Source organism: the organism of the source record quoted next, unplaced genomic scaffold (assembly GCF_019419815.1).
Source record: "Pyrus x bretschneideri cultivar Hongxiangsu unplaced genomic scaffold, Pyrus_bretschneideri_v1 Contig4, whole genome shotgun sequence".
NCBI classification, from domain to species: domain Eukaryota; kingdom Viridiplantae; phylum Streptophyta; class Magnoliopsida; order Rosales; family Rosaceae; genus Pyrus; species Pyrus x bretschneideri.
This window is the reverse complement of record NW_025999723.1, coordinates 6,133,851-6,158,625: the sequence shown is the minus strand read 5'-3', so window position 1 is coordinate 6,158,625 and position 24,775 is coordinate 6,133,851. Positions and strand designations below refer to the sequence as shown.

The following is a 24,775-nucleotide window of genomic DNA, read 5'->3' as shown; positions in this document are numbered from 1 at the left end:
TATATCATGTTATTTTGTAAATCAACATGAGGGCTCAAAACAAAAAAGCCAAGCTCAGGTTTGCCTCGTAAAATTTGATTTACGTTAATGGAAAAGAAAAAGAGTTTAAACTCAAAATGCAGTGGGTTAAAAAAGTAACGTAACCTTGTAGTTTACTTAGAATGATGGTTTTTAAAATAATTATGTCGAAGCAATTTCATTGAATAAATTTCATTCCATATGACTTTTCGGTCTTTTCCCACATTGTTGAACCCATCTGGTTGTGAAAGCGTCAAAAGTTGAATTCGAATGCTGGGGGAAGAGCTGTATTGCCCGTAATCTAATTCCTCCTCTACCACAGTACCCACACAAGACTCAAAACTGCATCATCAAATACCAACTTTCGCAACCAAACATCTTTCAAACAACCACATCAGTAGAAGTTAGAACGAACCAACAATTTGCGTTGCACGAAATCAGAATCATCGATGTCAAACATGGCACGATAGATGCCGAGTAAAAATACGAGTCACGTGTGGCAATCGTTGAATTCTGTACATTGATGAACAAGGCAGTACAGAAACATAGATGGATTCACTAGCTACCTTTAGGCAAAGAGTAACACTGCAACAGAATTATCCGGAGGCAAATGAAGGAAGACGAAGATGAGTACAAAGAAACGACCAATCCGCCGGGTTTTTCAAACACTAGTATGTATATCAGTTCCCACTGTAATAATCCACATCTAGCAGCTCTACAAAAAACAATCAAAGATGTCGTCTGCAAGTTTCTGTAACATAAAAGTTTCGTAACAGGATGCCTCCTACAATAACTAAGTATTCGGGATCACGCGTGCTTATTAATGTGCACGAACAGGACCAGTTCTAGTTGCAAGCAACTATACAACAGGCTAATTTGCAGTGCCAGAAACTTCTGGCGACACCATTTCAGTTGGAAGTACATTACCCTTTTCATCCGAAACTAGACCTCCGTTTTCACCCAGCTTAGTCTCGGGCTGCTCTGAACCTTGATTGGGGAAAACCTCAGATTGCAAGGATGGAGCAATGTTATTGACATGTAGCCATGTCAACTCCCACAAGCTGTCACCTCCTAGAGCGCTCCTTTGCACGAGCACTCCCTTTACATTCATCTCAAGCAAGGTGTTCTTAAGTAGTTTGGGTACTTGGTCCTGAAGCTTCTCACTTTTTTTCCCTCTAACTTTCACCTTCATGTACTTTTCCATTCGACCGAGAACACCCAGCCATAGTTTGCAGAAGGTTGTTAACTGTGATAGATCAGGAAGCAGCTGTAAGAACACCTTGGACAAGAGCTCCATTGCAAGGATAAGAGTGCCTTCCATGTTGCGGTAGTCCCTTTGGGAGTGTCCCTGTGCAATTTCAAGCAAGTCGTCAAGCATTGTGAAGATCACCGCATCAAAGCACTGTAGCCAGAGACCGTGTAGAAGAGGGATCCCATCCACTCCCGTCAAGCACTTCTGCAACAACGACAAAGCATGGTTCCTGACATCTTCTCTCTGGTCCAAACAAACTTTTCTTAGTGCCTGAACAAGTCGGAACCACATTTCCCCAATATCCTCAGACATTTTCACCGCTTCCTCCTCGCTCACAGCTTGCTTAGCCTCACAGGCCCACCTTGCTAAACAATCAACAGAACCTGCCATAAGATCAAGTGCGCACACAGATCGTTCTGCCTGCCCAACGCGAGATTCTGCAAACTGCCTTGAAGCATCAACACACAGAACATAGTTGGCCGGCAACAAGTGGGTTCCTTCTGACATAATGAAGAACAGTGCGTTAAACCCAGCCTCAGAAGCATCAGGGTGCCGGGCTGTGATAGAGAGTAAGGATGTAATTGTGCGCCACCCACCATGGGATCTGATGTGAGAGGCATTTGCTTTCACAAGGCGACTGACTTCCTGTGTAATTTGCTCACAGTAAGCATCAGCAACCCGAGCATCAAGCTTCAAGACAAGCTGCAGGGATTTCAAGAGATCATCAGCAAGGTTCTCTTTATAGGGAAGCAGCCGCTGGCAAATCCGAAGAAGTCCAAAAACAGCCTTCTCTACCAGAGCACAAGGCATCACAGTTGACTGAACAATGTTCGATATGTGCTCATACACTCCCTGCCAAAGAAGATCAATCCTATCCCTATTATTTAGGGTAATAGCAATCAGCAACTCCAAACAGAAAACTGCAGTATCCTCGTCCTCAGGAGAGCTGTTCCCTTTCTGGGGTCGTCCTGCAGCCCAAATCAGTGCGCGTGCAAGCTGTAAGAGGGATTCAGCCTGCAGAAACTTGCTCTCAGTAAATATGCTGTCAATATGACACTTTTGAATTGTCTGAACGGTGCGTTGATGAGCAGCAAGTTGTTGTTCAGTAGGCTGCGATCTCGGCTCCTCTGTCTCAAGAGATAAGAGCTGACTAAACCGACCCATCAATCCAGAGGATCTCCTAGGAGTGCCTATGGAAGGTACATGAACAGATGAAAGAGAATTTGATACAGGCTTCCCAGGCCCTGTGTCAGCAGAAAACTCCGACTCATCAGCTGCATCACTGGCCACACGAGCTGGAAGAAGACCAAGCTTGTGTAATCTTAAGATGCAGTCCAGAATATTTCTCCAACCTGTGCGGATGTAATCACCATACCTATTGGCAATTGTGAATAGAGTCACAGTTGCCATTCTTGCTTTTGTGTCATCACCAAAGGCTAACACAGGCTCCTCAACAGATGATGGGTGTAAAAGGGTGGTAAACTTACAGAGTGATACAACCAGATCATCCAGAACATCTTCAAGATGATGGCATGCCGAAATCTTTGCAACGGCTAAAAATCCATCGATGCAAGTTTGGTAAATCTCTTCATGTTCAGCGTGATCAAATACCACAGAGATAGCAGCAATGGTAGGGCCAGACATTATAGCAAACATATCGTGGTCTAGGTAGGCTCTGGAATCAGACATGATAAATGGAGCACTCTTCTTAGATTTGTGCATTAAATCAATCCACCGGCTTGGGGTCATTTCAGGATAACCAGCACCTTGTTCTGGAGTTGTTCGGATCTCATTCTTGCATATTGAGTGGTAAAGCTCTGTCAGGAATTCTCGAGGAAGATCACTGCCTCCATTGATGTGCCGATTATTCCGAATGAAATCCTCCTCCGTCATTTTCTTCTTTACCTGAACATTGTGTTGATCTGTATTGAGCATTATGAGTGAATATGACAGCAAAAGTGCAGCATCCTTGTTAGCTAGAATTAGTGGTGATTGCTCATAATATCTCTCTGAGAATGCTTCAAGCACCCTCTGTATCTTTTGTGATTCTCCAGGCAATCGAAATGTCTCCAAAAACAGTCGGAGTGCAGTATCCAAGTTCATATCTGCGAAATCAAAGGTACCTGCAAATTTATGAAGAACCTGAACACAAAACTCGTCATGATTTCCCAAGAAATCCCCAACTAGATTCTTGTCCAACCCCGCAGTATACCTGAAAAAGCAGGCCACGCTTTGTGGATCAAGTTTGTCGGGCAACAGATATGTTCCTTGGAGGAACTCCAGTCCTTTCTTTGGGTCACGGTTAAAATGATCAGCTCCAATCATTAACCTTCTCTTTATGTACTTCCTCCGGCGAACAAATGGAACCCAATTACTAGGATCACTGTAGTTGTCACACTTCACCATCCAGAACGGAGTATACTCTTCCAGATTCACTGGTGTATGTGCAGAAACAGATCCATTCCCCACCCTCTCGGCCATTCCTTGAATAACAGCAATAAGGCCATCCAAAGCAAGAATGTGAATTGAAGACAAGGGGCAATTGACAGGGAATGCACTCTTTGACAACAGATTAGCAAGTTCTTCAAAGACATTGCTGCATGTTATGTCACAATCTAAGTTAGCATACATCTCCACCATGAAATTTTTCTGCCTGCAGAAGTCAACAAGAGCCTCCATAGCAACCTCCTGCTGCTGATAAGAAGCTCCATATCTACTTTGTGCAAGCCTCAATATCACACAAGAAAAGAAAGCCTCAAGCTGTAGTTTAAGTTCAGCGCGCAAATGGTGGTACAAATTAAGAACAATGCTGCACACCATTGAAAGAATAAGTGGACTCGTTGACAAACCAAACTGCATAAGATTTCGAAACAATTCATCCTGAACTAAACTCAATAACTTGGGATGATTCTGAATGTGGGATCCACCCAACTCTAAAGCTGAATTAATCAAAACCAAGGCAAAAAGAGGCACATCTTCATCAAATGCTATGGTATTAGATCTAGGTCCCATTCCCATATGCTCAGAAATATTTAACAAAGAGCACAGAAAGTGAAATATTTCCACCATGCATGGTACCCCATATGGCTCAGTCATGAGATGCAAATCATATTGAACAGCCTCCTTCCCAGTAGAAACCGCGAGTGCATTTTCATCAATCCCAGGTGCTACCAGGCCTGAAGGAGCATTTGATGCAGGACCTGTGGATAATGGCTGACTATCATACCCAGAACTCACATTGCCATTCTCCAATTGTCTACTCCCAAAAGCATACTCATTATTTAGGCCGGCAATCTGCACAAGAAAAAACAACCACAGATTCACAAAGAAGTTCTAAACATTGGACACCTGCACATCAATTAATAAGTTTACACTATATAATCAACAGAACACATCTAGGCTAAGACCTAATGCATCCAAACTTTTTTAGTCGCAGTACCTCTTGTTTTCTAGTAGTGCTTCCATTTGACAGTGCATGTTCAGTGTCGTGAACATCAGGAAGGTGTGAGAAAATACATCTAACAAGTTCATGCATTGTGTGGCGAGCTATCCGTTGCAACAACTCGCCTTTTGTTCCTGCTTGATGAACTATACGGAAACATGTATTCACTATAGTGCAAACGTGCTGGTTACTCAACATAACAGATGCTTTACTCTTCATGCAAGCCAGAAGAACCTGTAATATCTTCATCAATACCACTTCCTCTGATGCAGGATCGGTGACCTCAAATCGGCAACTAGTGATGGCATCAACTAACAAGTTCATGGCATCTTCAACATTTAAGGAATTTTGATCAATCACATCAAGTGTTAAGATATTATAAACAGATGACAAAGCGACACCAGTGATTGGTGCACCAGTTTCATCCGATCTAATCACATCCAAAAATGGCTGGAGATACACAACAGGATTAATGGTATGCCACTGATGCTGCCATGAAAAAATTTGCTTGCGCAATGCCTTTAAAGACTGTACTAAAGAGTGTTCCAGCTGATCATCACCGGATATATAGCGCCCACCCCATCTTACATTCCTCCTCATAACCGCTAATACAGAACCTATTTCTGAATTGATGATGCATGCCAATGTAGCTTTATTTGAATTCATTGCCTCAAAGTCCTCGGATTCTTCTTCAATTGCCTTGATGCCAGTTTGCAGCTTTAGACGCCCCATCTCTGAACAATATTCTTTTGAATAGAACCAAAGTTCTAGCTGTATTTACCACCTTCTATATAGAGAAGGCAAAGAAGCATAGGCAACACATACCTAGTTGAAATTCAACATATCAAGTAAGCTAACTTAAGTACAACAATTAATCAACAAGCGTAAATCAAAATGATCGTAATCATATCATATGCAGACATTTAAACTTCCATAACCACTACCACTGATTTTCAACAGCCATGACTGGCCGGCACCCACCCTCATTGCCACTGTAACCAATATCACAACCATAACTTCCGGTCTCGGTCTATAATTTAAATGTCTCGCTCTATAATTTATATGTCTTTAAATGTAAACATACCATTTAAACACACTATAAACAACATTTAAAACCTACACTACCTTCACTAATAAAAACATAGTCAGGTGGTATGCATCATACTTAAACTCCAACTATCAGTTGAATAAAACTAAAATTTCAAGCAACGGAAAATTACTCGTAAATTTCCATTAGAAAAAGTAAAGATTTGAATCTAAACAGATAACTTAAAACCTAAAACAAACACTAAGCAGCTCCTTCCCCCACCCCCCCCCCCTCGGACATTGGCCCTTCCAATGCTGAATCCCAAATTCGGACGCCAAATGTGCTCCAAAACATCAGATTTAGCAGAGACTGAAAATTCAAATTCCAAATTTTCGTTTGGCTACTTACCAAACAGTCCTGCTTTCCACCTCGCCGGCGATCCCGAGCTTGACGCCTCCCAAATCCGGTTCCTTCCTCTCCCCCACCGGTTCGGGCACAACTGCAAGCTTCGGGTTCGACCGCTCCGCTTCTCTGGTGACAGATCCGGCGCGATCCATTAAAATCAGGAAAATAAAAAACGCAAAAAAAATAAAAATTCGGAATGCGAAGGAGACTTCATGCGAGTGAAGTTGCGTGAGAGAGAAGAATTTACCTTGGTTGGAAAAATGGAAGAGCGAGGTCGAATCCCTAGAGTCCGGCCAAGGATCTAGAGGACGAAGAAAAGAAAAGTAAACGAGGAAAAGAAGAAGAATTCCACCGTGTTTTATTAGTTTGGCTTTTTTTTGGGTCTGAAAAGATAAATGTATTAATCCGATATTATGGTACAGGCTAACTCAAGGGAAGGCAAAATTATTCAAGTACGTTTGGGGAAAAAATGATATATAAAAGTTCAGCTTAATTAAATAAATTAATACGGGAACCTAAATCTCTAATTTTTGACCATAAAACGTAGTGTCTGTCACTGTTACAGCCATACCGAAATAGTAACACTAGAGAAAACGATCGAGGGATGAAAATGAACAATACATCATAGCACAAAAGTAGCAAACCCACAACAAGAAGCACACCACATCCATCCAGATTTCTTCATCAAAGATGCAAAACCAAAAGATAGGCATTAGATCCAAATCCCATTCACAAATCCCAGCAAATATATACGAACACAGTAACACATGGATAGAAGGTGAGACTAAAGGATAAGTAAAATACCCTTACTTTGGCCGAAACCACAGTACACTTGGCCTTGATGGAAATCCGGCAAGTCGTTTGGGGGGGGGGGGGGGGGGTGCATATTTGACCCAAAGTTTGCAAATCAAAGCAAAGGATGGGATGAAGATGGTTGGGGAAAGGATGCAGAGGGGAAAAGTGAGGGGATATGGAGTTTTGGAAAAGAATGGCCAGAGGAGAGGGAGGGGTAGAGAGGAGGGACATGAAGTCCAAAAGTGAGACAAACTCACAGAAAAGTTTGAGACAAAACTCAAGGAAACTGAGAAAAATCTTAAGGGAAAATTGAAAAAGAGAGAAGATAATCAGGAGAAAAAGGGAAAGAGGAGAACAAGTAACTTGGACAAGGATAGCCACCGGCACCCAAGCCAAAGGCTAGGGCCGACGGCAAAGGAGTTTGCAAGGTTGAGAAACCAGAGAGAGTCTCACACGTTTTCTCCTTTTTACTTTTTAGCCAAAATGGTTATTTTAGATTGGCATAACTCCTCACTTTAATCGTAAGGTTTAAAACCAATAAAAGTGATCCCATTGTCAATCATTTTAGTTCTATTATTAAAAATTTCCATCAAATTGAAGAAACCACTCGTTCAAGTTGAGGAGTTGATTTGGCAAAAATTCTCTCAATAAATCTCAAGAACAAAAGCAAGGAGTTATACCAATCTCAATGACTGTTTTGGCTAGAAAACCTATTATTTAATTTGTGTTTGGGAGATTGTGAGAGAAAACAACTTTTTTTCCGATTAGATACTTAAGTGTTGATTACTGTGCTTATTTCCTATTTGTGATATATCACAAAATTTGCTTATTCTACGATATTAAAAAACTACCACTTAGTACTACGCTAGTGATATTTCTCTTTACTTGTAACTGAGAGGTCTTAGGTTTAATTCTCGTCAAAAGCAATGGTAAACCACAAACTTCACCCGCTCCCTTACCTCTTGAGAATAAAATAATATCGTTTAAATACTTACAAACAAAGCTACATTGTGATGAGTCTCTTTAACAAATGTGCTAATAAAGTTTTTTATTACGATGATATATTTCTCTCTACTTACTTAAATTCCACGTATAAATTCAAATTGCAGGAGTTGGGGCTCTCACTCATAGGTGTGAGCAAGCGGACAGAACCCCGGCCGCATTTATCCATATTCAGATCTCGCTCGTTATCCGCTGACACAAAAACAGAGAAAAAAATCCGACTGGAAATTCTCAAATGGCGCTTCTCAACGTCTCCATCTGCTCTTCCAAACTCCCCCCAAAACCCTTCCTCTCTCTCCCCCATAAACCTCACCCTTCCCGCCAACACCTCCCTCTCTCCGCCAGCTATCCTCCGCCCCAGGTACACTGCGCTACCTCGCCTCCTTCTCTCCTCCATTTCCGCTTATCTCGCACTGCGCACACCCGCGTACGTTAGCCAATTCGCTCTGATGAATTCTCACTTTTCAAATTTCCTGCACAGGTTGTAAAGAATCGCCTGGAAACTTCTGGAAGTTCTGTGTTGTCACTGGGAGAGTCCGTCTGTAAGGCGAGCCTTATCGCTCTGCTCTCGGCCTCTCTGTTCGTAGCCAATCCTGCATTCGCCTTTAAGGTAAGTGTTTAATCCTCAATTCCAATAATCTGTTTGGTTCCCGAGAAAGTGAAGGAAAATTACTCAATGTACTAAGATTTCGTCTCGTTGTTGGTGAAAGGGTGGGGGTCCGTACGGTGCGGAGGTGACTAGGGGCCAGGACCTCACCGGCAAGGACTTCAGCGGCAAGACTTTGATCAAGCAAGACTTCAAAACGGTCCAAAATCGATCGAATTTGTTATATGCAAAGCGTTTGATGCTTTTACATTCGAAAATTTTGAATCTTTGTGTGTTGATTTTGTTGCAGTCGATATTGAGGCAAGCGAATTTCAAAGGCGCCAAGTTATTAGGTGCTAGCTTCTTTGATGCTGATTTAACAGGTACATTTGTTTTCAATTATTTATCATCACGAATGCTGTAACCTTCGACTGGCGTTGGTACGTGTTGCAAATGTTTAGGAAGAACATGGTTAATGGGTTGTTTTGTTTACTGTGATATTCTCTTTCCAGGGGCTGATCTTTCTGATGCAGATCTAAGAGCTGTGGACTTTTCTTTGGCCAATGTGACAAAGGTGAACTTTGATGGAACATTCAATTTTACATTTGATTAATAAGAAACCCTAATTTAGATGTTCTGGCGTTCCACCATCAGTTTTGTGGTAAATGGTGAAAAATGTAGATAAGGGGATAATAGTGGGACTGAAAGTGTTCCCAGTAACTTACGAATGTTCAGTCGATGAGTCTGAAGTTCCGATTTCCAGGAGTTATGGGGTTACAATGTGGAATAATAAGCAGAAGGATGAGAGAATTCTGGCTGTAATCCGTTGTTTGAGTCCTCTTAAGTTGGCAACATAGGGGGGCCACTTTTATGGAGAATTTTACTTCTTTTCTCTACTATTTAATTTGGCTCAGTTTTGTTTCTTAGTAAGATTTGCAGCTCGGATTGTTAATCATGAATACCTCCACACCTTTAGAAAATTATCAGTCGGAAGCTCTCTTCGCATTGTCATTTTTCGAGGATATTAGAGGGAAAAAGAGATTTGAGGTAGGTTAGAGTGATGGAGTTTCATGCTTTATCAGGTTTGTTTTGATCGGGGTCTGGTTAACTTGTGATGCAAGTGCCCTTCAAGCAAGTTCGCAATAGCATTCTTAATGGAGATTCATGTGTTTTCTGTTTTTGAGATTGCAATGAGAATGAAATTGGTAGAGCTTTCCAATCAAGTTCATTAGAGAATTTTGAGGAATTTACCCTGAAATAGCATCATATTTAGTAGAAAACAGTTAAACGAGTCATTCAATCAGACAGCTAGCCTTCAGTAGTGGAAAATGCTTTCATCAACTAGTTTGGCTGAACCTTATAAATTTTCCACTTTCCCAGTTTTACAGTTCTGTTAGTTTTCACCCGAATGCAGTTACGTTCCCATCCCTTGGTCAATGCCTCAGGTGTTGGTAGTAACAGTTGGGTTGAGGTTCCACTGGTCCCAAAGTTCGAATGTCCAAGCATAAAAAATGAAGTAGGAAAGGTTTCTAACTTCTCACTCGCACATGTTCCACTTCTGCAGGCGAATCTGAGCAACGCTAACTTAGAAGGTGCAGTAGCCACAGGCAACACATCTTTCAAAGGGTCAAATATTACGGGTGCAGGTATGTCAAGATTTTGCTCAATGCTAATATTTGCTAATGCTTTGACTTAACCCTTACCATTCGGGACTTCATCTCAAGGTTTACTCTAATCCATTCGAGCTACGTTTAATACTACAAAGAAAATGGAAAATTAGACAACAAAAAAAAAGATAAGCTTTTCATCTCGTTGCTGTATCTAGTTTTCTCTCCAGTCTACACAGCAGCTTCAGTTTTCTTTGGCTAGTTTCCATGGAAACTAGATGATGGAATGTTTCCATTTCCTTGGGGCAAACCAAGCATATCTTAGTTTTCTAGGCTGCGTAAATTCAAATCGAGTGTACATAATCAATTTTGGACGATTTTCTATGTATGTTGCCAGACTTCACAGATGTGCCTCTGAGAGAAGATCAACGGGAATATCTCTGCAAAGTTGCCGATGGGTAAGAATACGATACTTTATATCTCTACACATTCATCTTCACAAATCTGCTCCATTTTACAATGAATCCACTGTTCTGTTAACAGGGTGAATCCGACAACTGGAAACCCAACACGTGAAACCTTGCTTTGCAATTAATAGATCATTGATCAAAATATAGAAAGACATTGTAAGGAGGGAGTTGGTTAATATTGGATACACGGGAAGCTGCAATTTTCACGAATGGAGCTTGTTACTTAATCTGATGTAACTATTGTATGGTATGTAGGTAATTGTTCGTTCCATTTATTCAAATGCATACATGAACACACGTAAACTATGGCCAACCAGGTACGGTTTGATACAGATACTTTTATCAGTTAACTTTTTGTACCTTTCACCGTGTCACCATGTTTCATGAAACATTAGCTTTGCCGTTCGTTCTTATTAACACAAGTAGACTAGTTATATCACGTGATCGTATGCCTACCTAATGCTTCTTGAGGATTACTTTCTTTAGCAGAAATAAAGAAGAGAGATTGAGATACAGAGGAAGAGAGAAATTACAAGGGGTAGTTGCTTAAGTGTGGACTAATCTAAGCGTTCGATTATTGCTTGAATTAGTTACATAAGTGGAACGGTTGAATAGGCTAATCTTGGTTTTTTAGTCAAAATGGTCTCTGAAATTGTTATAACTCCTCATTTTGGTCCTTGAGATTTAAAATCGATAAAAGTGGTTCCGGAGATTGTCCACCGTCAAATATTTTGGCTATTTTATGAAAAATATCCATGGAATTGAAAAAATCACTAGTTCAAGTGAAGGAGTTGATTTGATAAGAATGTTATCTATTTAACAGATATTTCTCACGAAATGATTAAAATAATTTATGGTAGACAATTTCATAAACTATTTCTATTGATTTCAAATCTCAGTAACTAGTTTGGCGAAAAAACCGTCAATCTATAAGTAGTATGCTAAGCCCCCACAAAAGGCCTCTAAATTACGTAGTCCCGCAGCATTGCCAAATATCCTAAACAGACATAGTGATTGATTCTGTGGGTTTGCATGTCCTAATCCTAATCTCCAGATCTCCATTCGTTATGACTCCTCGGTTCGTAATCTCACAGCATTGCCTACGTGGAGCCGCCTCCTACAAAATCACACCCATTAGATTAGACCACTAATCACAAATTAATCTGAAAACATATCCACTAATCTACTGTGGAACGTGGGAACAAACTCCCCTACAACGGGGATGATTGGGGAAGTACGTTAAGTTAGTTACTCCTGTCGTGTGAGTAACATATAACAATGTATGATTAATTTGAAATACTGTCGTAATAGCATTCCTAATGCATATAAGTTTAGAGCTCGTTTGTAAGTGTTTTGAAATGATCAAAAGCGTTTTTGGTGAGAATGCTTTTAGAACCAATTCTTTATAAAAACTCAAGTAAATCCCACAAAAACATTTGAAGTACTTCTTGGAAGAATGACACAACTCTAGGAATCACTTCAAGTTCTTTTACAGCCCCAAAACATTTTCTCTGAAACCGCTTTCAATCATTTTAAAAACACTTCCAAACGAATCCATCCAGCAAAAAAACTCAAAACATATATAGGACCCATGTGCAAAGCAAGAGGAGTATTATCATTTATGAAAAGAGCTAGGGTTACCTTTGTCCAATAGCGAGGGTCCATCTTCTTTGAGGAGACTACAATCCTCTGCGTTGCATGGGCATATTCTGCTCTCTCACATTGCTTTCCTTCACTGGCCACAAACCTCCTGTAAATAGTCACAGACCCGCCCCTAACAAATATGACCTGGTCCAAGAAATAAATGATGGGCTGCTGACACGGGTCGGAACTCACGGGTCGGGTATTGAATGTGAATGGTCCGTCACTCCAGGTCCCCCACGTCTTGAACGTCTGCAACGGCATCTGAAGATCCATAGCTCCGATCAACGACGGGTAAAGCTGAATGGTGTAGCCCCATGAAACGGACATCGACCATTTACTCCGGTGGTCGTAGCAAAAACTTTGTTGTAGGATCCGGCCCGGGTCGAGCCGGTATGCACGAAGGAGGGACTTGAGTGAGTCTAAATGGGTCTGGTTCGGGAAGATGGGTTTCATGGAGTCCAGGTGGTGAAGTGACACAAGTGGTGTTAATGGGTGCGCAGCTAAGATACCGTACGGGTCACCTCTGATATCAAACTGAAAAATTACAATATACCAAACAAAAAATACGATAAGCGTTTTGATTTATAAAATCATAAAATATTAACGTAATGGCGTGATACTACTGTCTTACTAAGTTTTACTAAGATTGAATACTGCTAGACTAAATAATCGTGTTTAACAATTGAATTATAGGATATATTTTTTTATAATTTTAACATTTTTAATAAGATGAGAGAAAATTGATTAATATGGTTTGAACATGTAAAACGAAAACCTACATACACTCTGGTTAGAATATACAATTATAAGACAGAAGCTTAAGACCAAAAGGGTAGAAGAAAACTTGAGAAGACTTGGACAAAGACTCTAAGAAAATATTTGGATTACTTGATCTAACGGAATATTTGGCACAAAATCGAGCATAATAACTTTTTAAAATTTATAAAACCAATTTCACTTAATAACATAAGACTTTGTTGTTGTATCATTAATTTCGACCATACAATTATGCCGGTGAAAGCTACTGCCTTATCAAAATTCACCCACCAACCATCTTGCGTAAATGGTTGGAAATTTTGAAATGCGACGAAGCATGGAGGAAGATAGCACACAAAGACACAGCAGAGCCGTTATTTTCACCGGGGCCACCAGAGAAACCTCCGACAAATTTTGAAACAACCACTATCACACGTACGAGCGACGAAATTACCGTTCATAGTTGATCAACAGTGATCGCGAAATAGCTCAACCTTACGAGAGATATCACAAGCATTATACATTTCTATCTCAAGCCATGATGCACATAAAAATTTTTATTTTCTCTCATGTTAGTGAAATTGTGCAAGACCAGTTTAAAATAGGGATATGATATCCACACATATTCTTTTACTTTTCACACACCTCTCATTAATTTTTATCACTTTATTTTTTTCATTTCATTCGATTCGACAAGCTAAAATTAAGAAAATATATGAGAAATATAAAAGGGTGTGCACACCCTTTAAAGCGTTTCAGTTGCATGGAACGAAACCGGATCCTCCTGACCAGGATGGGAATCCTCCTGACCAGGTCATCTAGATTTTTGAAATTTGATCCAACAGCTACAATAATTATAACTTTTAATGAATCTTTATGTTTGTAACCATTGAATTAAATTTCAAAGGTTTAGATGATTTCAGGAGGATGCCCATCCTATGCTATGCTCAGGAGGGGATCAGGTTCCGCATGGAACAACGCAAGTTGTCCAATCTTACAGTTCAAGTGTGGACTGGAATGCTTTACGACTGACGTGTGGAAGCAAGCATTAGCTACCAACTTTTTCAATTCCATGGTTCCATAAACGCCACAAAAACTCGTACAGTAAATGGGTACATATTCCAAAAAATAATTTTTGATTACTAAAAAATGAGTAAGAACTCTTACTCTAAAAATTCTAGTTGGACAATCTAGTGTAGAAATACATCAACGGTTCGTAATACTTTTATCAATTTTGTTCATCTGTTTTTTATAATTCGATGACTAGACGACCTTAGTTTTAATTGAAATTTTGTAAAGATAATATTTGAACAGTGATTCATAGTGTGAACAATTCCAGTCGTAAACACAAAGTTTCATAAATTGAAAACGAACAATTTTAAATAAAAATCTTACGCATTGTTTGGGTAACCAAATATTGTTCTATTCCAAAGTTTTTCTAAGGAAAGTGGTTAAAGACAGAGGAGGGCGATTTCATGGTCATTATGTTTTGGGCCACTAAACACGCTAATATCTGTCGTAATAAAGTAATGCAGAATATTCATAAAGAAAGTAATCCTATGAAGAAAAAAAATTCAACTTCAAGGACACGTATCCAACCTTTTTGCCATAAGACACGACAAGCCAAACACATGCAGGCAGCTTTTAAATTCCTCAAATATTTATAAAAAACAGAGGAACTATAATACTACCAATTATAATATGGTTCAGGAGCTTAAAATATTCACTTACTTTTTTTAATAATAATAATAACTTAAAACAAGTTCATTTATATTTTCGAGTCAATGTTTTTTTAACAAGGGCAAAACTAAAATTTTTGTACAGTGAGACATTATTATTTACGCAAAGATCCAAGTAAACTTGAAATTGGGCGTGACGCTCTAAGTAGCATTAAATTTCTTTCTTCCAAATTTTACATTAGAATTGGAACGTAACCTAATTCTAGTTTTATGTCGCTGTTTGTAAAAGGTTGTCAGCTTCTTATGTAGGATTTACTCATTTGAAATCCAAAGAAAAATACTGCTACACCAATAATTGAACGGTGTTTAACTCTAATAATTATTGTTGTCTGAGTTCAAATTTTGATTTAAGCTTTCTAAACGTGGGTTATCAAGGTTTTCCAACATAATCGACACTCGGGTCGATTAATTAAAACCATCTGTTATGATGATTGACGAGGTGAGGTGGCGGCTCACCATTGGTTATCTAACCGAAATTCAAATCCATGTCGTTACTTCATACACGTGGCGCTGACCCAATGACCCGCCCACTCTTGCCGTTAAAAATGCGTCACAATTTTATCGTGTTTCGGACATATTTTTTTTTTTTAAATCTTTCCGCAAATAAAAACGGTGAGGAATGTGTTATCCATATATTTTTTTGTTATTTCTAAAATATCCTTTATTAATTTATGTTTTTAATTTTTTTTGAATTTATAAAATAAAAAAAGTGTGTGAAGTAAAAAAAGGGTGGGGGATAGCATAGACTCTGTATTCCACCACCTTGTCCCCTAGCAGCTAAGTAAAACCACCGAGCACCGCCGCTTGCAACCAAAAAAAGCAAGAAAAGTATAACGTACCTGGTGGAACCCACCGAGTTTAGTGAGCGGCACACCCATCTCGCTGACGCAGGCCGATACCCGCTCATCGGAGCCGTAGAAATTAGAGTACCTCTCCAGACAGCCGTCCATCAGCTCGACTAGCTGTGCCGCGAGTGGGTAGCTGATCGCGAACCCGCCGCCGCCAAACGCCATGTCGTACGCGTGCATCACGTCCTGCTCCACGCTCTCCGAATTCCCGCCAATGTAGTACATCCGGCCGTGGTCGTACCTCGCCAGCACCGAAACCAGGTTGTCGGTGAAAAACACCGTGTCGTCGTCGCCCATCACGAACCACCGCACGTTGGGCAACCCGAGTTTAAAGCTTTCGTACACAATCCGGGCGATACGAACCGCCGATTGGGAACTCGAGTACCTGAACCGGGTCCAGTCCTCCGACGCCCGATACGGAATCGAACCGGAGAAGTCCGTTTCGTTTTTGGGTTTCGCGTCGAGCCATACGAACCCGCGGGTCGTGTTCGGGTCCCACCAGAGTTCCGCTGACAGGCTGCGGTCACGCCACGTGGTGAGGGAGGCGCCGATGCCGAAGAGAATGTGTGTTATGTTAGTGGGTTCCGGTTCGGGTCCGGGTCCCGGTGCTACAGAGTCGGCTTGGGTCCGGACTAGGTCCGGCATGGGGAACCAGTGTGACTTGCTGGAGAAGGCGGAGAAGAGCGCGAGTGAAATCGACGTGACGAGGCAAAGGAGGAGACCCAAGCGCAGGCAGAGGACCAAGTAGTCGCCCGTTTTTTCCTGGAATGGGAACAAGTTGGAAGCTTTGAGCTGTTCCTGCCGAGTCGGACTCGTTTTCTGCATTTTTTTTCTCACTTTTGCCCCAAAAACCCCTGCACAAGTTTTAATTTGAAACCGGTAAGTCCCCGGGGAATCGGGTATTTATGAAATTGCCCCGGACTGCAGAAAAATCTCTCATGTACGCCCAGACCCAGAAATTCTCGTATCAGAGCTTCTGGTTGAGAGACGATGAAAGGGTCAGGGTAGGAGGAGAAGTAGGAAGAATCCGTACGATGATAAAGAGTAAGAACAAATGGGTTTTAGAGAGAGAACGTATGTGAATTGTGTTGTGGGAGGAAGAAAAGAAGAAAATATATGAAGGAGGAGTGAGAAAGCTGGCTTTTACTTGTTTCAGAGATGGGAAAATATTGGGTGTGGTTTGTGCTGGCAGAGGTAACTATACGTACGCAATTTTTGGGGCGTCGTTCGTTTTGATTTTTTATAGGTGTAAATACTGTAAATATGGAAAAAATATGAGATGGGGAGGGTTACATATTTTATTTGATTTTTAGGGCAACTCCACCGTGGGAGTTTGTTCGGGGTACAGGCCAGGAAAAAGGGCCCGAGAGCCTGGCGTGATAGCTCCAGCGTGGGGAGCTCCATGGACAGTGGAGGCCCGAGCACCAAGACTGTGAGGAATTGCCAGCCCACGAGCTCGAAGTGGATCTGACGCAGTGTTGACATCAGCCTAATTTTTTATTTTTTTCTGTCAGGCGCGTGCACCTCACCCGCGCTTGGGGGCACGTCACCCGACACGGTTTCAGCGCCTGGGGCTCACGGCGCAGTTTCAAAAAATTACTGTTGGGAAGCCACGTGGCTTCCCATGGTCCGTTGGATCTCAACGGCTATATAATGTGGACCATCCAATTTGCAATGGTAAAAAAAAATCTTATTTAATATCAACCGTTGGATCTGAGATCAAAGGTTGATATTATTCTCCTTTATAAATAAAAAAAAAGTTTTAAAATTTAGAAATGTTACCGTTGTGCCACGTGGCACAATCTGGAGTGTTGGAATTCAATTTTTTTTTTTAAATCCAACAGCAGAGATTAATTAGTTGAATAAAAATATTTAAAAATTGTAAAAAAATGAATAAAAATCCGAAAAAAAAATTGTTTTTACTTTTCTATAAATACCTTCTCATTATCATTTATCTTACACCACAATTTCATATTTTCTCAACTACTTTCAACCAAATTCCTATCTTTCTCTTAAAGTTTCAATCCATTTTTTTTTCAACCAAATGACTACTGATGCAGGTACGAATTGGATGCTTCTTGAAGATATTGCATTGTGTACTAGATGGGTTGAAGTTACTCATAGTTCCCTTACGGGTAATGAGATGTAGTTGCGAGAAATGTGGAGTCTTATTTATACCAATTATCTTGAGAAAATGGTTGGGAAAAGAACCAAAGAATTGATGTACAGTGGTTGGAAATTACTTAGCTAATCGTTTAGTACGTGGAGAGACGTCTTGGCACAAGCCAGTACTAATATTCGAAGTGGGGAAAATTTCGCGGATCAGGTAATAATATATTATTTATTTGTTTGTACTATACCTAAATTTACATTATAAATATTTGTTTGTATTATTTATTTGTTACCTACCTTCATTATAATTGTGACAGCCCGTCCCTGAAAGTATGATTTTTATAATTTTTATTACGTGAAATTCCGGGAAAATCCTAGGGGCAAAGCATGATTTTTGAAGACGTATGTGATTCTCATATATTTTGTCATATTTCTTGACATATTTGGATAGAGCTCGATCTTACGGACGCGTAGGCATAGGTAGAAGTGAATTTGGAGTTATGGTTGAAGTTTTATTGAGTTATTGATTCAGCCGTACAAGTCACGTGAGGTGACTCCGGCTAGCATGTTGATGAGCTGTTAGGTAGCATGTTGATGAGTTATTGATTCAGCCGTACATGCCACAATAGGTGGATCCGGCTGACATACCATTTCATAATGATTTATTTCACCTAGGTTACTTATTCTTGTTGAGATATTTGACACAACATAACTGTGAGACTGTTATTTTGGTTATGGTTTTAAGTTATAGTCATGCCTGTTATTTTCTGGGAAATTATACAAGTGTTAAGGCGAGGGGTTATTACTTTTGATAAGTGAATGGTTTTTGAAAAGCTTTGTTTTCACCCACTCACATTTTCTATCTTTGCAACCCTCCAGGTTCTAGTAGTAAAGTTTTCGTATCGACGATGATTCGTGGCACTTTCCAGTACAGGTGGCTTCTTATGATGGTATGATCATTATCTTACCTTACTGTACTCTACTTATGCTCTGTATTACGTGTGTATGGGTCCATACCTGCTCACTGCGCACTCATGTATTTAGGCACTTCTAGGTTTAAATTTATTTATAGTTTATACATTATCACACTTTATGACTTCATCACCTTCCAGATGTTGGCCAGCACAGCTTGATTCAGAGTCCTAGTGGACATTCCGGGTCGGGGTGTGTCAAATCTCGAGCTCACCTCTCACAAACCCCTTTCAAACCTACACGAATCTTTGAATCTTCATCAATGGCATTCTTCATCTCAAAGCTCTTCGACGAGTGCAACAAATGTAAGGATTTCATCGACCGGAGCGCCATCAAAACGCTATGCTTCGAGAGTGACCTAAACACGACTCATCAAATTCTAGGGCCACTTTTCAAAGACGCAGTGTCATCGTGCATCACCAACCTCCTCAAGGAACAGTGCCTGACACCCTTGCTGTTTATTTGTTACCTACTTTCATTATAATTATTTGTTTGTATTATTTGTTACCTACTTTCATTATAGTTATTTCCTATCTCGCATTGTGTAGCAACTTCAAGCACAAGCTTGGTATGGTGCCAAAACCAAAACCAAAAATAAATCATTCAACAGGTGGGAATGTTGGAATCTTGTCAAAGATTATCCTAAATTCAAAGTTGTGCATGTCGGTCCAGAAGTTTTCATGAACATCACCCCACTGCACTCTACACCTGATTATGGCTCGCATGTTCACGAAGATGAAGCAGAAGAAATGCCCCAAACGCTCCCCTGAACAAGCGTCGGGATCGACCCGTTATCCAATTAGGCCTCAAGGTAAGAATGCTTCAAAGAGAAAAATGAGTGCTTCGAAGAATGATTATGCAAAGTATATGAAACAACTTGCTCGCCAAGGTGAATTGACTTTGGCGAGGGAAATGGTGAAATTTGAGGCTGATAAAGCTAGAGAGGAGGCAACATCCTTTTAATTGGTTAAACAATTCTTCCCCTTGCTGATCGATTTCCCACAACATCCTTGAAGAAGAAGAAGAAAAATGAAGCAGAAACTATGAATAATGATAGAGATTTTGATGAAGAAGGAAGCATAAACTATGAGTATTGATAGAGATCTTGAGAAAATTGGTGTGAGATTTGTGAGGATGGATGGTGAATTACATGGAGGATTTAGAAAAGGATTAGGTTGTAGATAATGTCACGTGGCATGCCATCATTCGTTAAAAATCTGATGGAAATCTATCCTCAAAGATTGTAAACAGATTATGACACGTAGCGCGACGTGATTGGTTAATAATCTTATCGGAAATCCATCACCAATAATTATATTTTTGGATAATGACACGTGGTGCAACAAGTACGATTAGAAATCTTATTGGAAATCCATCACCAATAATTGTCTTTTCGGATTTTATGACAAGTGGCACAACGAGAACGATTAAAAATCTTATCCGAAATTACAAATAAAATTATTTTGTATTATTTTATAACTTTTTGGATAATGACACGTGGCGCAACGAGAACGATTAAAAATCTTATCCGAAATTACAAATAAAATTATTTTCTACTATTTTATAACTTTTCGAATAATGACACGTGACTCAACGACAAATAAAATTATTTTGTATTATTTTATAAATAAATAAAAAACTAATATTTTATTGCTTATTGCCAAGGCTATTGAAGTGCAATGGTGGAGATGCAAAAGGCGATTACTGTTCATTAAGGGCAGTTACTATTCACTGGGTGGATAGCATAGTGTATTGCCTGTGAGGGGTTCCCACGCTGAAATTGCTCTTAGGGTCTGTAATTAGTAAATAAGAAAAATGTTAAGCATATCATAATTTGACGTGACAAGTAATGTGTACTATTTAAATGAATGTTGTATGTATTACGTTATTTATAAATAATTATGTACTATAGCAATTTCGTTAAGGAGATTGTGGTTCTTGTTTCAAAGAAACTGTCATGCGTTATTTCATGTAAATTATTGAGAAAAAGCAAAACCTATGTAAAACATACAAAAATATAACTAGAAATTTTCAATGCAAGATGTCCGGACAAGTCCTCTTTCAATTGGGAATGGGGACGTTCGCTAGACTAGTTATTCGTATAGTTGTGCATTGAGTTTTCAAGCTTTTTGTGTTGGTTTTGATCTATTATCGAGTTACAGTTGTATACAGCCTAGAACTTGAGAATTAAAAATTCAAATTTAACATATTAACCTGAGTCAGACGATTGGTGAAAACAAAAAATGCGCAAATAGATGGCGGGCGGCATTTGTGGAGGTGGATGTCGTTTTAAGAGAAAAACATAACGTATGAGGTTAAATTTGATTTTCATATGTATTGAATGTCATTTTCTGTCGTTTTCAGAGAAAAACATAATGTAGGACTTTAAAATTTGATTTTCATATTATAGGATGTCATTTTCTTGGTATAAACATTATTAGTACCATTGGAATCATCCATTAGTTAGTGACTAAGCCTTAATACTTGTCAAATTACTCATGGAAGTTATTCATGTTCGCATGTTCATAAACGACTCAAAAAATTTTGATTCTGAAAATGAATTATGGTGAAGGAGTGAATGCCGAATCACTTGAGTTACAAGTTTGATATCCAGCAAATTAACTAAATATTTTGAAAATTAAATCAACGCCAATCAAATCTTCACATGTGAACTACCCTCATTATGCATCCAATAGAATCAATGGATCGCTTAGAAATGCTAATAAAATGGTTGAAAACGTTTTTAGATAAAATGTTTTTACGTTTCAAAAACACTTGAAGTGCTTTCCAATGTTTACTTACATTTTTGTCAATAATTAATACCAAAAACATTTTCACCATAAATTCTTTCAGTAATTTTAAAAGCAATTTCAAATCAGATCGTCTTTAATTATTACTAAAATGAGAGATTTGATGAACAGAGAAAATGCCACCTCCTTGTTCTTCTTTTTCCCTGCACAAAACCAAACCTTTACATTTTTAGGTGTTTGGGACGATGAACCCAACTAAATGGAATCATGAGGGAAGGTGATTCCTCTGCATGATTAAAAAATGGGGTAGAATACACAATATTTTGATAAAGATAGTGATGGAACGTACACGTGTCCCCGCATACATGGTCTAATTAATTGTTTCTCTGATTTGAATATAATTGTTTATTTTGTACCTAATTTAACAAGTAAAAAATATTAGAGAGATCATATTTTGTAAATTCTCTCTAATAAAAGTGAGACATAGAAAGGCGGAATCTATATAATGTCAAACAAGGAGGTATAACTAACGACTTCTACAACGGCAAACTCGACGAAATCATGTATTGTGGAATTTATCTTTATTACATAAATGGTTTAGATGTGGTTTACAAAATATGGTCTTACTGGCATCATTATCAGTGTGCACCTCCAGTTAAGAGGATTCTAGAGAGATCATATTTTGTAAACCACATTTAAATCATTTCGCTAATAAAGGTAGAGTTCACAATCAAGTAGATCACACTACTATTAAAGATATGGTTTAGACGTGATCTACAAGATATGGTCTCTAAGATTTTTCCCGAGAAGATATTTTTTAGTGTACCCCAAAAGTACTAGTACACTGCCAAGATATCGTTACGTGTTAACGAAATAAAAATATGTGAAAGTTTTTTTATCCACGTGTCTTTGTTTCTGGGCATGGGATTGTTAACTACATTGTAAAAGATAAAGAATTGGTACAGAGGAAGAGGAAGATGATAGAGAGATACAAAAGAGATTCTAGAGAGAGTTTAGAAACAAAAAATAGGATTTGTATTAACTGACTAAATGAAGATTACATACACTATTGTTATAAGAGAAATCATAACAACCTTACTAACTATATTAATAACTGTATTTCTAACTGTATTACACTTGTACCTTAATACTCCCCCTCAATCTCAACTGGGGAAACCCAGATTGAGATTGGAAGAACATCTGCAATCACTACTAGGAAACCCAAATAAACAGAACAGCTTGAACCAACTGCAACCTTGATTCTGTAAATATGGAAATTCTCTCGAACCTTTTCTGAATAAAGAGTTTGTTCTAGCTGCAGAGCAAAGGCACGAGTGTTATATCAACAAGAACCTTTTATGACAGATACAAGCTGCAGAGTAGCAATGAACATCAATCCGCTCCAAATACATTCACTGACTCACTGCAACAAACTCAATCTGCAAGCTCAGTAGGAAGCACATCCAAAAGTCTAATATTCCTCTACCTTGTGCAGGAGCTTCAATCAAAGAACAACTTCTTGTAAAGTTGTAACACACTTTCATGCTGGTTATAACAATTTCTTGTGGGTTTACCCTTCGTGGGATTTACCGTCAACAATCTCATTCAACTTGGCTTCGCCCTTTAATATTTACAAAAACAGAAAATTAACAAACTATGGGGTGGTATCGAACTTAACTATAGCACCACGGGATCGCCCTTCGTGGATTTTACCAAAAAACAACTTCTTTGAACAATGGCATTGGCCTTCACAATTTCAACAACTGAAAATCAACATTTATGTAGGATTACCCTTCGTGGGATTTACCTACTCAAAACACAGGATTACCCTTTGTGGGATTTACCTATTCACATCACAGAATTACCCTTCGTGGGATTTACTGTTTACAACTTCTTTAAACTTCATCATATAACCGGACTTACCGTAGATTCATGCTAACAACTGAGTTGGTTAGACTCTGAAATTATAGGCTGAGATAAGAAAACATACAGCACAAGCAATGCTTGAACAACAATAACAAGAACATGGACTAGGTTGGTCTTATGGAAATTATGTTCCTTCTGATCACCTGTCACCAGTCCTGAGCCTCAGAGACTCCACTCAGTTTCAAGAACCCGTTGTTGCCCTATATGCCCAAGAAGCCTTTGCAGCACGACAAGGGATGCCCCAACAGACACCAGAACAAGGCATAGGTTCATACTATGAATTCGCAACTCTGTCACTTGTAATATCCCAAATATCACAAACACTGATCTTGAAACGAAGAATCTTGAAAGCAAATATCGCAACCAACTGGAAGAACCTAGAAAATGAATGACTCTATATCAACTGAATGACTGCATATATCAACAATTTTCATAGGCAAGAAATATATATGGCTTTGTGCCTCAACAATTTTCCAAACAATTCAACACTTTTCAACAACTACAGAGACTGGAAATGGCTTTGTGCCTAAATTTTAACCAAAAGAACTGATCAATTTTTCTAAGAATCGAAAAGAAATGACTTAATTTCACGATTGTCTGCAACTTCCAAAAGCATAGCCATTGCTTCAAGAAAGAACATCTTAAGGGAAAGAAATGAGACATTTGAACCAGATTTTTCAAACACCCATCTTGAAAAAAAAATCGCAGAGCCCCAATTTGCAGAACCCTAAAAAACCTGCGAAGAAGAAAGAATCTCCAGCACCGACAAAAACCACCATCTCGAACAACTCCGATTTGAAACAAACTTTGCAATGATCTTCACATGAAAATTTTGAGCTGGGCAATTCGTCAAACACTTGGGATGAACATAGGTCTAAACGTTCTTCCATACCAGAGAACAGAGCACATATCAAAATCGCAGAAAATAGAATTTAGAAATCCAAGATCTCAATCAACAGTGCAAAGAATTAGTCCGGCATTAACCTATTTCCCATAAATCCAAACAACCCATCTCTCCAAGAAGCCAGAGGATTCCCCCGTTACCAAATCACAACATGAAAAGAAGCTAAAAGAAGCTTATTTGTCGCCGCCGCTACCATATTCAGAAGAAAAAAAGAAAAAAAAATCTCGACGGCCCCAGTTCGTCAAACCCCGAAGCGAACCTGAATCCCTAGCTTCCAGACTGAAATTCAGCAATTTGAGACTTGAGTTTTGCTTGCATTCGCCATTGAAGATGACCCATCTCGACAACCGTCCACCGACGAAGGAAAAGTTCAAGATGGACAAGTTGCCGTACATTCACCACCTCCGCTAGCATGGCTCGCTCGCTAAGCTCACGTTTTGGTCCTTCGTCTTCCTCGGCATGATCTTGATCTTCTTCTTCCGCTCGCCGTCCTCCAATTCTCTGCCATTCTGTATTCCTT

General features: G+C 39.4%; 3 protein-coding genes across 4 annotated transcripts; 1 reads left to right on the top strand and 2 right to left on the bottom strand.

The window, feature by feature from the left end:
* Positions 1 to 496: 496 nt before the first annotated feature.
* On the bottom strand, positions 497 to 6,557 carry LOC103942956 (ARF guanine-nucleotide exchange factor GNOM). Of its 2 annotated transcripts, none has more exons than XM_048565638.1 (4): positions 6,392 to 6,557; positions 6,148 to 6,270; positions 4,710 to 5,499; positions 497 to 4,564 (listed from the first exon to the last, which is right to left on the bottom strand). In XM_048565638.1, the coding sequence occupies exons 3-4, from the start codon at positions 5,442 to 5,444 to the stop codon at positions 890 to 892; spliced, it is 4,410 nt and encodes a 1,469-aa protein (XP_048421595.1). In that variant the 5' UTR covers positions 5,445 to 5,499; positions 6,148 to 6,270; positions 6,392 to 6,557; the 3' UTR covers positions 497 to 889. The 2 variants fall into 2 exon arrangements, with proteins under 2 accessions (XP_048421595.1, XP_009351428.2); XM_009353153.3 differs by having other exon boundaries at positions 4,710 to 5,537; positions 6,392 to 6,556.
* A 1,555-nt stretch (positions 6,558 to 8,112) lies between these two features.
* On the top strand, positions 8,113 to 10,963 carry LOC103942955 (thylakoid lumenal 15 kDa protein 1, chloroplastic). The gene is made up of 8 exons (XM_009353152.3): positions 8,113 to 8,302; positions 8,423 to 8,551; positions 8,652 to 8,747; positions 8,838 to 8,910; positions 9,040 to 9,101; positions 10,092 to 10,173; positions 10,532 to 10,592; positions 10,678 to 10,963. Exons 1-8 carry the CDS (start codon positions 8,177 to 8,179, stop codon positions 10,727 to 10,729), a joined length of 681 nt encoding a protein of 226 aa, XP_009351427.2. The 5' UTR covers positions 8,113 to 8,176; the 3' UTR covers positions 10,730 to 10,963.
* A 133-nt stretch (positions 10,964 to 11,096) lies between these two features.
* On the bottom strand, positions 11,097 to 16,823 carry LOC103942953. The gene is made up of 3 exons (XM_048565587.1): positions 15,583 to 16,823; positions 12,246 to 12,782; positions 11,097 to 11,721 (listed from the first exon to the last, which is right to left on the bottom strand). The coding sequence occupies exons 1-3, from the start codon at positions 16,414 to 16,416 to the stop codon at positions 11,602 to 11,604; spliced, it is 1,491 nt and encodes a 496-aa protein (XP_048421544.1). The 5' UTR covers positions 16,417 to 16,823; the 3' UTR covers positions 11,097 to 11,601.
* Between the last annotated feature and the right edge of the window lie 7,952 nt (positions 16,824 to 24,775).

What these genes read in the sequence shown, in the direction of transcription:
- LOC103942956 (XM_048565638.1), bottom strand. Translation starts at nt 5,444, where the DNA reads ATGGGGCGTCTAAAGCTGCAAACTGGCATCAAGGCAATTGAAGAAGAA. An exon ending in GCACTACTAGAAAACAAGAG is followed by an intron (nt 4,565 to 4,709) that starts GTACTGCGACTA and finishes TTTCTTGTGCAG; the next exon opens with ATTGCCGGCCTAAATAATGA.
- LOC103942955 (XM_009353152.3), top strand. Translation starts at nt 8,177, where the DNA reads ATGGCGCTTCTCAACGTCTCCATCTGCTCTTCCAAACTCCCCCCAAAA. An exon ending in CCAGCTATCCTCCGCCCCAG is followed by an intron (nt 8,303 to 8,422) that starts GTACACTGCGCT and finishes TTTCCTGCACAG; the next exon opens with GTTGTAAAGAATCGCCTGGA. An exon ending in TCAAGCAAGACTTCAAAACG is followed by an intron (nt 8,748 to 8,837) that starts GTCCAAAATCGA and finishes ATTTTGTTGCAG; the next exon opens with TCGATATTGAGGCAAGCGAA.
- LOC103942953 (XM_048565587.1), bottom strand. Translation starts at nt 16,416, where the DNA reads ATGCAGAAAACGAGTCCGACTCGGCAGGAACAGCTCAAAGCTTCCAAC. An exon ending in AACTCGGTGGGTTCCACCAG is followed by an intron (nt 12,783 to 15,582) that starts GTACGTTATACT and finishes GTAATTTTTCAG; the next exon opens with TTTGATATCAGAGGTGACCC. An exon ending in ACCCTCGCTATTGGACAAAG is followed by an intron (nt 11,722 to 12,245) that starts GTAACCCTAGCT and finishes GTGATTTTGTAG; the next exon opens with GAGGCGGCTCCACGTAGGCA.